The 13251-nt window shown below is 44.3% G+C and overlaps 1 protein-coding gene across 2 annotated transcripts in view; it reads left to right on the top strand.

Moving 5' to 3' along the window:
* The first annotated feature begins 2246 nt into the window (after nucleotides 1-2246).
* Nucleotides 2247-13251, top strand: part of Sh3glb1 (SH3 domain containing GRB2 like, endophilin B1) — a 33718-nt gene continuing 22713 nt past the window's right edge. For both annotated transcript variants that reach the window (XM_052179035.1, XM_052179034.1), the window contains exons 1-3: nucleotides 2247-2650; nucleotides 9679-9820; nucleotides 12483-12611. In XM_052179035.1, the coding sequence (XP_052034995.1) occupies nucleotides 2579-2650; nucleotides 9679-9820; nucleotides 12483-12611 (343 nt within the window). In that variant the 5' untranslated portion in view covers nucleotides 2247-2578. The remainder of the gene's footprint in view (nucleotides 2651-9678; nucleotides 9821-12482; nucleotides 12612-13251) is intronic.

Consider the following 13251-nt stretch of genomic DNA (forward strand, 5'->3'; position numbering starts at 1 on the left):
GAGTATTTGAGGTACTGGTGGCGCTTGTCGCCGTGCGCTTCTGTGCTATTTGACTATTTTAATGGCCATATGTTGTAACCATTAAGTCAGTAAAGTATGTCTTAAAATCCAAAAGTGAGATAAGCCAGAAACATGTACACGTTGGCATGTATGCACACATTCATCTATGACACATCCATGTCAGACAAAGCTATACACAGACAGAAGCTGAAAACACACGCAGTAGTAGAGAAAGCTACAGATGTGACGCCAACGCTGGCTCCCACCCTTTCTTCTCCAGCAACCCCAGACTCTGCCAGCGTCTGCCACAGCACACATGCAGTGGAGAGTCGGCTCAGGACCAGAGTTCAGTTCTCAGTGCTCCAGGGTGGGACGTGAACTTGGGAAGGGTCTATAGCTGCAATGTATTTCTACTCTGACTTCCGAGTGCACCAGGCACTCCAGTGGTCCGTGGACATACATGCAGACAAAACACTCAAATATGGGTTTTTAAAAAAATTCTTCTACAGCTTATAGCATACAGATACTCTTGACTGCTATGGTTCCCCAATAATACATAGTAAAATTCACACAAATAATTCAACATTTTAGTTTTTGTCTAAAATGCATTAAATAGCAAAAAATATTCTCACAGGCCAAAAGATAGACAACAGAGGAAACGACGGTTTATTTTATCACCTTTTAACAGGGTTGGCGTGCAACCACCCACTCCACCCCAGTTTTTCCTGTAAGTTTTGTTTTCTTTCAGTTGGGGATGTAACCCAGGGCCTAACATGTATGCTTGGAAAATTCTCCCCACTGAGCTCCATCCTCAGAATTTCCTCCTGACATTTTTTCAGTTATATAACTGACCTAAGATCTGAAGAGAAGTTCAGGGGCCTAAGACCCCATCCGTTCTTGCAGGACAAGGGCAGAGCACATGTTAATAGTTGCCTGCCCCATAACTACTCTCTCCTTTTTTGCTAGCACAAGCTCTATTTTGTTCAAGATAACAATGCGTACTGTTAAAGACAAGACCTACTATTCTCTCACAAATGCTCTTAGTTTTTTAACAGGGCACGTTGTATTTATTAGACGGCAGTGCCATCGTGAGGACCTAAATGACCCAGCTCTCACTAATGATGTGAAAATGAAAGTTTGATTTCAAAAGGAGAAAGGGACACTAAATTGGCGTGCCCTTTTTGCCTTTACCATTCATTTCCTTTTTAAGTTGAGAAGCTAGAGGTTCTGGAGGCATCTTGAAACACCAAAATAAGTTACATGATAAGAACTGTAAAACAGAATCTATCGGACAATGGTTTGGTCCCCAGCATAAGGGAAGGGGTGGGGGAGGGGAGAAGAAAAAGAAGGGAGGAACAAGAAAGGGAAAAAACAAAGGATGATGGGTTTGAAGCTATCCTCAGATACCTAAAGCCAGTCTAGGTCACATGCGGCCGTTTCTCAGAAAACAAAAGATTAACTAAATTAACTGAGCACGCGCGGGGAGGGGGGGGTGGTTCGTGCCTTTATCCTACGGCTAGGAACCTAAGAACGGGGAGGTTGAGGCCCTGCAAGATAGTAGGGACTCAGGAGTGAATGAATGTATAACTGGGTAGGAACCTTGTCTTTCTTCTCTATTGTCTTTCTGAAATGCTCCCACATACCTTCCCAGGAGGCGGGAGGTACTTCTAAATATGCCTCAGATGACCATACGCCACCACAGGGACTGAACTCTTCAGCACCTACTCAGTGCCTGACACACAGTAGGTACTCAACAGTCAAAGTATAAGAGGGTAGGGGACAATAAAGACAATCCCGATCAGCAAAGGTTGGCTAGGTACCCAAGCCATAGGTAGTCCTTGACACCAGACCCAAAGCAGGAAATCCGGCCCAATGATTCTATAGTGTCGGTTCTGTTTCTTTTTAAGGAACTTTTTGTCCATGCTTTTCTGAGAAACTTTTGTCCGTGCGTTTCTGTCACAGATACTGAAATACTCTGGGAGAGAATCGGGGTGAGGTGGGCTACAGCCCAGGAGGCTCCTGTTCTGGTAAGAACTTCCACTGATGCTCTGGCGCTGGCTTGGTGCTTAGTGAGCCTCCAGGGTCGCTGTGACTCCTCGGCCACCCTGCAGGGGTCGCTGTCCGCACGAGAACCTCTGCAGCGACTCCGCCCGGTGGTGACTCCCCAGCCTCCCTGCAGGGGTCGCTGTTCCCGCGTGGACACCCCCGCCCCCACCGCCACGCCCGCGCCGAGGCCACGCCCCCTCGGCCGGCTGTTTTCCGCCGCCGCGGTCTCACGGTCTCACGGTCGCGGGGCGGCGGGGCCGCGGTGGGTTCCTCCGGACGCGCCCTCCGTCCCGGTGGCTTGCAAGCCGCTCGGCGACGACGCGACGGGCCCGGCGTGTGAGCGGCGAGGCGCGCGCTCGCCGGGCGCCGGCCCTCTGCCCTCCCCCTCAGGAAACGACAGCTGCGCGGGGCTGGCGCCGCCTCCCGCCACCTACCACGTCCGCCCCGCCGTCGCCCGGCGCCCCAGCCCAGCCGCGGCGCTCCCCGCCTCCCCGCTAGCACGGCCGGCGGCTCTGCCCGCCTGCCGCCCGGCATGAACATCATGGATTTCAACGTGAAGAAGCTGGCGGCCGACGCGGGCACCTTCCTCAGCCGGGCCGTGCAGGTACGGCGGCGGCGGTGGCGGTTGAGGCCGGGGTGGTGGTGGCGCCGGGGAGGGCGGGTCGGGGACGGCGTCGCCCGGGTGGGGACCCGGGCCTGCCGATGGGCGCGGCCTGGCGCCCCTGCCCCGCCGGCCGTTTCCGCCTTGCTCGCCTCGGCGCCGCCCCGCGCCCGGCGAGGCGAGGCGAGTCAGGACGCGGCCCAGGGCGTCCTCGGTCCGGGACACCTTGGGTTCACCCCGGGGCGGAGGCCTCGGTGCCCCAGCCGGCGAGGCCGGGCACGCCGAGCACCTCTGCGCCACCCCCACCCTTCCCTGCGCTCGCGCTGCGCTCGCCCTCCGGGCCGGGTCCAGCCAAGAAGGGAATTTCCTTTTCCTGCCCCTCGACGCAGAGGAGCTGCCAGCTCTGTCCCCACCAGCCCTCTCTGCCCCTGGAAGGATTGTCCCAGAGCTTAGCAACCCGTGGAGGGGGGCAAATGGAGATTGCCTGGCCCTGTCGGTGTCCCAACTTCACCAAGGACGCGGGACACCTGGGATTAGGGGTGCTCCGACCCGTTCCCCAAATGGGATCTAGAGCAGGGGTGAGGAGAGGAAGCGATTCAAGTCGTTGTGTCCCTGGTCACATTGGTATGCTTCAGGCACACTTGGAGGGGGAAAGTTCACTGCGGCTCCTTACCCCGCGATCAAGGAAGTGTCAGCAATAGGGAACTTGGGCAGATTTTTACAGTCAACACCCACATTATGCAAACTCAGTTAAATCTCCAGAGCAGATGTAAATTTCACAACACCGCTTGTAAACAATCTGGTATTGAAGCTAGTGACATAGGGGAGCAGCAGCCCTCTGTTCTGTAAGAAGAAGACAAATGTCCCATGTGCCAGAATGCCACCGAACTATAAATCTCATGTGTTAACCCAATTCTTGTTTCCTTTAATTTTACTGTCACTGTGGGTATCATATGACATTATCCTTGGCAAAAGAATCGGACAGTTCCCCAAGGTAAGGACTGCCTACCTTAAGAAAAATAGTATGACAAGCAGTTTGTTGTGCGTTGAACATACTAGCTGCAGCCCCTCTCTGTCACTTTGCCAGAGAGGCATTGTTAACACGCCCTTAAAAAGGAAGCAGCCTCAGAGAGGGTAAATAACTCGCCTGACTTGCTTGGCTAGTATACAGCCAGAGTTGCCCTCTGACCCACTACTATATTAGATTTTTCTCTCAGAATGATCATCGCAGGGTTGAGGTATATAGAACAGCACTATGATGTGGCCCCAAAAGAACTTAAAGATCATTTGGTAAAATCTGAACACTTTATTACCAACAGTGAGTAACTCTTAGAGATGGGAAATTCCATCTCGCTTTGATTCCCTGGACCAATCAATGTCTGAGTAACAAGCCCGGAGCCATACCTACTCCTTTATCCTCCTTCCTCCCCAGAGATGTGCCATTAAATAATTGGGGGATGAGATGGGATTTTGTTAGACTTAATATTGACTTCAGTAGAGCACCGGAGCCTGTGGTAACTTTTGTTTAGCGTTCTAACCTGTTACTCCGGGTATTTAATGAACATGTGACACTACATAATCCACAGTTTAATACAATTATGTGTCTCAGACACATAATACATAATAATTCAATCTAAATTATTGAAAGCCTCAAGTTTAGAAAGTAAATCTAGAAAATTTCATTTAAAAAAAAAGGTTTTTAAGTTGTATCCTAACATGTGAGCTGGCAAATAATTTTCTATTCAGTCTTATTCAATCATGTGTTCCATGTTTAGCTTCACTGGTTAGCAGCACATAAAATCAGAAGAGTTTTTCCCTCACGAACCTTTCAGTCCATCAGTATAGACCCTGTGAACATCCAGGCGGTGGAGGCAGGAGGGTGCTTACTAGTAGAAATGGTGATGGTCTTGCTGCAATGCCAGGAGAGTTTGGCTTTCCATTCCAATAGCATGAGGCACCAAGAGACCTTAGTGAAGTAACAAAGGCACAGTATTTGTGGGGTTTTGCTGTTTGTTTGGTTTTTATTTTAGAAGAAAGCTATTCCAGACTAAAGTTCAGAGTACTGGGGACACCAGGTGGAAAAGCTGTGCCCATAGGACCAGCCCAGGATTTGTGACTTAGTTGAAGGTGTCGGCTCTCAGATTAGCCCTGGAGTAGGAGAAAAAAAAGTGTGAAAAATGACTCTGGATTGTGACTTCAACCATTTATTAAGGAGGGAATGAAAACGGAGATTTTTCAGTGTGCCCTTTTATGTTGTCTGTCAACATTACATACTAAAAAGGTATGGTCAAAGAGTTTGAGTTTTTCAGAAGAAAAGACCGGGTAGTTGAAAGCAGATTAGCAGAATACTGATAGTTGTTGAAGCTGAATTATGGATTTATGAAGTTATTATACTGCTTTTCACTAGATTGCTAGTTTTTTTGTTTGTCTGACATGTTCCACGGTATTTTTCAAATAAATTTACAAGGAAAAAGGGGTGTTTCTAAAATACAGTGTGAAATCCAGAAGCTGGTATATTAGTTTACAGTAAAGCATTGTTTTCTTATTCTAGCATCTTATCAATAACCAAGTTACTCCTGTGAGCTATGGTGATATCCATACAGTGCCAAAGCACCAAGTTTCATGCCAAGAATAGTTTAAGAGCTGTGTAGAGACTCTTTATAAGCAAGAATTGTAGAGAGAAGGAAGCTTTCCCATTTCTAAATAATTTCCTTTCAAATAAAATTGTACTTTAAAAAGGTGGGCCGTTCTTAGGTCAACTTCTCTAGGTACCTACATTTTACTCAGGCATTTTATTAAAAGTTCTTTTTTAAATGGAACATGAATTCAAAACTATTCAAATATATAAACAGGTAGATAAGTCTTGGTACTTTAAGTATGTTAGGGTAGAATATATATGTGACTGGACTTTACTAACTTGCCCAGTGCCTAGTATAATGCTCGCAACTCGAAGGCAGTTCCTTTCTTAAAGCCGTGCTGGAGAGTATAGAGAATTGGGGTTCAGTCCTTGTGCCTTTTCACTGTGCCGCACGTGAAAGGTGTGAGGAACTGGGCATCAGATGATGCATTGGAGGAGTGGGGCCTCACATATGTCATCATGGGAAATAGGCATATTTTTTCATTTTATAAAGGAGTTTAATTACTTCCCTTTAGAAATATAGCAGTAGCAGTGTCCTGCGGATCTGCCCCAGCCCCAGCTCCCACTGTTTTTTAATCCAAGATAGCAGCTAAGCCATCCTGACTTTGGTAATTAACTGAGTATCCTGTGAAGAAGCGAAGCTAGGTCTGCAGTACTGTAAACAGCTACACCGCACAATGAGGCACTGCCTGGGGTGTGTTTGCATTATAAATAAAATATATGAACTACTAACTTCTTGAGATCAGCATAAGTCAAACAAGTAATTATTCAGTCCCAGTACTTGACACTTTAGCCATAGTGTTAATCAGTCCAGTCCTCAAGTTATTCATCACGAGAATTATTGTTCTTACCCATACAGTTTTGAAAATGTCTGATAAATAAAATGTATACCTTAGCACGTAGAATTCTTAACACAAACCAAGCCCTGACATTCGGGAATTCAGACACATGACAAAGATGTCTTCTTTTCTGGGCTGGGGTCATTTTAGAAAGAACCTGGGCCTAGTGCACATGCCACAGTGCCCGAACTCGCAGGAAGGCAAGAAAGGCGTCGAGCTGACGGCCATCCTGCGAGTAGGACCACAGCTGTCTGCCTCTCAGTAGCAACAACAGCAACGATAACAATAAGAAATTGTTGAACTCTGAGGACCAGGGAGGCCATGTTTGCTGAGCTGGGAAGCCTAGTGTGAGTGGAGTGAGAACAGGAGCTGAGTGTGAGCACAGCTAGAGCTCTCCTGCTTCGGGACACCTTGCTGTGGGGCGGTGGGCTGTCCTCCAGAACTGTTGTCTAACAGCTTCCGCAGTCAGCCTCTGAGGGAAAGCTTCCTTTTGTCCCTGAGGAGTTTGCTGTTCTGTCTTTGAGGGTTTGTTTGTTTTGTTCATTGTCTTCTGAACTTAAAAAAAGAAGAAGCAGCATAAACCTGCTCATTTTTGTAGATTCCTACTGTATAAGTCACTTCTCTAGAGTGCTTTCTGTTGCTGTGGTAAACACCATAATCAAGACCAACTTGGGAAGAAAGAGTTTACTAATCTTACAGCTCCAGGCCACCAGCCGCTAAGTCTCTTAGAGAAAACATTAGACATTAGAAAACATTAGAAAACAATCTAAAACATTAGAAAAACTGTCACAAAGCTTTCCTGAATCCTAACTTGTCACAATAAATGCAGTGACTATATCTTGAGTTAACTATCATAAACATGTTTTAATAGTTTCTAATCTGTAACTTTAAATCTAGTATCACTAAATATGTTAGACATAACTGGCATTTTACATACTAAAATGGGAGCCTGTATTTTCATAATTCTTAGATATTACATTTCAGTTAGTTCTACCTTTTAACAAAGATCAAATCTTATTAGAAGAGTACCTCACACAAAAATTAATAATGTTGATTTTTCTGATATTAATCTATTCTTTGAAAGTCTGTTCTTAGATATTGTAGATTTCTTTATGGAAATTAATGTTTAATATGTATAAAAGTGGCAATAGTGGGCCTGTGGAAGAGCAACTGGCAGTCATCAGAAGGAACACTGCATGCCCGATACCCTCCACGCTTGCATCTCTGCACAGCCTGGTTCAGACGAGCTGCACGTACCGTGAATGCCGTTCTCCATCCCAGGCTGGCACCCCTGCCTCTTCAGGCTTAATCTTCCCCAGTGAAGGCATCTCCAATCCTTCCGATTCCCCCTCTTCCAAATAATTACTCTTCTGGACTTAGATGTACTTTGTCACTCAGAAAGAGATCAAATCACCTATGTTGGTCTTCAGTTGGGCATCTTTAAACCTTTGCATCCTTCTCAAATCATTTACATTTTGTTTCTTCCCTATAAAAATGTTGGGTTCTTAAGAACAAAGACTTCACCTGCTTTGTTAGAAATCCCAGAGCTTGCCCTAGCACTAGCACATGCACAGGTGCTTAACATTGCCGAGGGCTAGGGAGGTGGCTCAGCCCTGAAAGCAGCTGCCACCAAGCCAATGTTTGCATTCTGTCACCACGACCTCCATGACACAGGAGAGGACAACTCCAGGCTGTCCTCTGGCTTCCTGCCACTCATATGCATAAGCATACACACTGAATTAAATGTAATTTTACATTTTTAAAGAAAAAGTATTTCTTGGAGGAGTGAATAGATAAAGGAAAAAAATGGCATATATTTTAAAAGCTAAGAGAAAATTTTCTTGATCCTCTTTTAAACATAATGATCACCTTCATGTGTTTCCTTTCCCTGGTGCTTTCTGAGTTTTACCAAACCATTGGAGGTAATGTTTGGACATGTAAAGTTCTAATACATGCCTCTCCAAAAGGTCTGCTGCTTAGATCCTGAAGAATAAGTAAAGACTCTCCAGCGCTGTCCTAAGGCTGACCTTGGGATCAGGGTTTGCCATTCTTGCTGCCCAGGCCTTAGTTACAGCACACTGTGCACTGCCTGCACACAGTAGTTGGCAGGTTTGGGAGTCTTACAGCAGTAGCTTTGGAACAGCTCTTCGAAGTTTGTTCACTGAGGTGACCTCTGGCCTGTGTAGGCTTTGTGGAAAAGGGCCAAGAGACCCATTCAGCTAAGAGTGCTGATAATACTTTGGAAGTGTGAAGCCAAGAAGAATGAAGTCCAAAGAGATGGATGTAAAACTCAGAGAAATAAAGCAAAAGAAAGGAAAGAAAGGGAAGGGGTGAGGTTTACATACTTCAGTTAGCTGACCATCGAGTCTTGATTTTCCTACATTAAAGGAGAAATGCCATATATTCTAGGGGAAAATTACATATGACATAGAGCCTTGGATATCACACATGTGGTTTATGTGAAGGTATCCAGAATGCTCCATACGATCAGAGACTGTTTTTTCTCTATTATGCTGACATGGCTGCTTTTCCTTGCCACTCACACAGCCTGTAGTCAAAATGGGTATGTTGACTATATACAACTACATTTCTGGTAGTTGAGAACACCTACATTTTGGGACTGAGAAGTACCTCAGCAGATAAAGATGCAGATGCACTTGCAGACAGAGGACCTGAGTTCAATTCCGAACGCCCATGGCTGGTGGCTGACACCTCCACTGGTCCAGTTTCAGGACTCCAGTGTCCTCTTCTGGACTCTGTGGGCATGTACGCTCTCAGGTTCACATACACACACGTACTTAAATTCTTTTTTAAAAATAAATATTTTAAAAAATACTGCTATATGAATAATGAAGCAGAAAGTAGCCTATAAACACATTGTTGGAGCAAACCCTGAAGAACCAACCCAAATGATGCTTGCTCAGAGAAACCCATAAATGTGTAACTTGGCTGTAGTTAAACTTTCAAGTAATACATAAGTCATAAAGGAATTAAAGTATTGTAAATTTGAACAATAATTACCAGGCTCTAAGTAGAGAGATTTATTTCTATAGACACTCTCACTTAATCCTCAAAACGTTTGTTGTTTGGGAAGCTGAGACAGGAAAAAGTCAAAACCATTCTGAGCCACACAGTAAAACCTCATCTCTGTGTCCTATGTCCACCTCTGTGTCCACTGTGCTGCTTCTATGATAGATGACACAGAAGGAAAAATCCTGAAAAGCTTACCCTCATTAACATGCTCTCAGCGTCTGAAGTCAGGGTCAGCCAATCCAAGTCGTAGTCTTTGTTAGGAATATGTATGTACCATGAAATACTGCGTTCACACCATGCAGTTTATCAGAGAGTATACGATAGTCATTGTAAATTCTGTGGTAGGAGGATGGATCGAGGACCACAGGCAGAAAACAACACTAAGAAGCAGTGACTTATAAACAACCCCAGAGGGTAATTCTTTGCATGTCTACAGTTGTTTGGATTTGATTTTTACTCTGGCAGTTTCATATGTATCTGAAGTGTGTTTATATACTCATTCTTATTTTAAATATTTACAGTTCACAGAAGAAAAGCTTGGCCAAGCAGAGAAGACAGAACTGGATGCTCACCTGGAAAACCTCCTTAGCAAAGCTGAGTGTACCAAGATATGGACAGAGAAAATAATGAAGCAGACCGAGGTGCTGCTGCAGCCAAACCCAAGTAAGGCCCCGTTGCTCCCTGCCCTGCGTGCTGCTAGCCAGAGGCTTTCAGGTTGAAAAGAGTGTATTTTGTGTCTTCAGGGTCTGTGGCTTTTATGCATGTGATTTAGGTTAGAAGACATGATGAACTCTTCCATACACCTCCTAAAAAATGTACAGTTAACATGATGTAGGCCCTTTTAAAAACAGACATTTTAAGTTTGATATTTTCCCATAAGTTATTAAGCTTGATTTTCAGACAAGCACCAAGTGTTGAGGGCCTTGCACATGAGGCGTGCACTCATTTTCACAGAATGGAATTGCTAGGTGAGCCTCTTGGGCAGCATAGCAAGCTAACTGGAAGTGGAGCTTCCGCTAGAACCAAAGGAGTTGACATCTAGTCTTTTTTCCCCATTATTTATTCACTTTACATCTCAATTGCACCCCCCTCCTCTGAGTCCCCACCTCCCCACTCCTCCTCCCCTCTCCTCTGATAAGGGGGAGTCCTCCCCTCCCATAGCAACCCACTCTGGCACATCAAGTCACTGCAAGACTATCCTCTTCCATTGAGGCTAGGCAAGGTAGCCCAGTTAAGGGAGCAGGATCCACAGGCAGAAAACAGACTCAGGGGCAGCTGCACCCCCACCTCATCAGTTGTTGGGGACCCACATGATGACCAAGCTGCACATATGTGTTGGGGTGGGGGTGGGGGGTCTATGGTCAGCACATATGTGCTCTTTGGTTGGTGGTTCAGTCTCTGGGGACCCCCAACAGTTGGTTAGTTGACTCTGTTGGCCTTCTTTTAGTCTTGTTAAGGTGCTCTTAAATACCAAAACTAAAGGGCAAAGGCAGCTGTGCGTGTTTTCCTGTCCCCAATGCTATTATGAGCACACTGCAAAATTCCATTATCTTAAACTTAATGCATTATAAAAATACTAATAATCGTGTGCCATTGTAGTTAAATTGTTACAGCCTTTAAAAATTAACTATGTAAGCCTTACGTAAGGCTTCTTGTCTATGGACACCACAGACACAGTGCCGTATTCCTTGCTCATTAACATTTAAATTATACCCAACTATACTTTAGCACCCCACATGGAGAACAGTCTGTATACAGTATGTTGTATACAGTGTGTTTTCTGAATGGCGATTGTGCTCAGCGACTGGCGGGTGAGGGAGGCAAATAACACAATATCCGCCCGGGCCTTCGCTCCATTGGTCTCTAGGAACTAAATCAGGGTGATTGTTTTGTGCGCTTGTTATAAAATTACATGAACTTGAAGTAGCCTTTTGTCTTTCCTGAAAGCCCTATAATTTAGATACTTTTAAAGAACTATGCATAAATATATAATGTTATAGCAGAAATGCCTGCATAATTTCAGATCTTGTGAATAACTTAATGAAATGAAGCAATATTTACTAATATACTACATATTTATTTACTGAATCAAAACAGTGTAGGATTATTTACCTTTTAACTCCTGACCCAGTAGACTAAACAGCAATTAGAGCTGAAAATCACAATTAGAAAATTGAACCCTGGTCAGTATTACATGGACAGATACTTCAAAATGACTCACTTAGGTTTTAGTAAAGGCCTTGGCGTTTTGTTCTTGTTCTGAGGTAGGGTCTCTCTATATAGCTCGGGCTACTTGGAATTGACTAAGTAGATCAGGCTTACCTCAAACTCACAGAACTTCTTCTGCCTCTGCCTCCGAAGTCCTGAGACTAAAGGCATGCCCCTGGCTAATTGAAAGGGTTTTAAGTTCTGTTTTACAGTTTTTGTGGTTTTGCAGCAGACTCTGCCAAAAAAGCAAGTGTTATTTTGACATTCTCTAATTCATGTATTTTATATGTTAGAGTTAACAGTTTAGCCAACTTCTGAAGTATTTCCATTACCACTTTTTGGACCTTAAAAAAATAAATCAAAAACTAAAAAAAACAAACCTGTTACCGTAGTTTAGGAAAAAACCCAAACATCAACTCTGGTGACTGTAGGCATCTGCATGTGTGTGCGCTCCAACCCCTCTGAAAAAAAAGGATGTTAGCTGACATACTGCTGATGAGTCTGAAGACTATCAAGGCGGCACTGTGTTCCCTTAAGCTCTGTGTCTATGTTTAGACACTGTAAGAGAGAATTACATGTTCATGCCAAAAGGTTGTCAGATGTGACTCCTAGACCTTGGATACTCTGTATCTGTATTTCTCTAATTAGATATTCCTGACTTTAAAATCATAAGCATAATTTCAGAGTCAGTTAAAGGCAACTTCACTTTATAAATTTCTCTTCTGAAACATAAAACCTCAAAAACTACCCAAATAAGAAGTTTAACTTTAGAATATTTTCTTTTGTGCCTAGATACATTACCAGATTTCTGAACTATAAACCTTTAAAGATTATATAATTAGACTTAAAGAGACATACTTGAATAAATGCTAATTTTGCATTTTTAAGAGGCGGTAAGTGGCTGGAAAGGGAACAAACTTTTAAAATAACTTTTCTAGTTTATTTAAAATTCTCTGATTTGTTCTGGTTGGGAGTAAAGGTCTTGGCTGTGCAGTGTCTCTAGCCCTGGAGGGCAGCGTGCCGCCTCCGCCTCCCATTGCTGTGGCTGCAGGCCCATGCCACCAGGCCTGGATCTTTCGTTCTTTTGAAACACTGATATTCCTGCCCTCTCTCCTAGATGCCAGGATAGAAGAATTTGTTTATGAGAAACTGGATAGGAAAGCACCAAGTCGTGTAAACAACCCAGAACTTCTGGGACAGTATATGATTGACGCAGGAACTGAGTTTGGCCCAGGGACAGCTTATGGTAAGTCCAGGTGAAGGTTCTAAGTGGAAATACTTCTGTGTTTAGATTGTACTATTTTAATATGTCAACATCTGTTTGAATCAGTTTTAACATCAAGTTATTATGATAAAAGTTTGAAAAATAGAGCATTCACATCTTTCTTAGAAAAATGAAATGAATTCATGTTCTTACTGGTCTGACATGACCTCTGTTGTGACCTCTTTTGTAATACTAATTGCTGTAATGACTTAGATTAAAATTTTCAGTGCTTATTTATTTTATATGAAAAGTGCTTCACACATAGTGAATGTTTGGCCAGGCCATATTGCTTCTGTTTACCTTTGGATGTCAGCACCCAGAGTATGTTAGGGAGTCACTGTCCCTGGATATGAAGGGTGCACTGCGCTTCTAGCTCCGGTTTCTATTGTGAGTTTACAGCTAACCAGCTTTGTTAGTTGCTGTGCTTGCTCTGTGTGCATCTGTGTGAGTGTGTGTGCCTGTATGAGTGTGTGTGTGCCTGTATGAGTGTGTGTGTGTGCCTATATGAGTGTGTGTGTGCCAGTATGAGTGTGTGTGTCTGTGCCTATATGAGTGTGTATGTGCCAGTATGAGTGTGTGTGTCTGTATGAGTGTGAGTGTGTGTGCCTATATGAATGTGACT

The sequence above is a fragment of the Apodemus sylvaticus genome, chromosome 4, assembly GCF_947179515.1.
Source record: "Apodemus sylvaticus chromosome 4, mApoSyl1.1, whole genome shotgun sequence".
Taxonomy (NCBI): Eukaryota; Metazoa; Chordata; class Mammalia; order Rodentia; family Muridae; genus Apodemus; species Apodemus sylvaticus.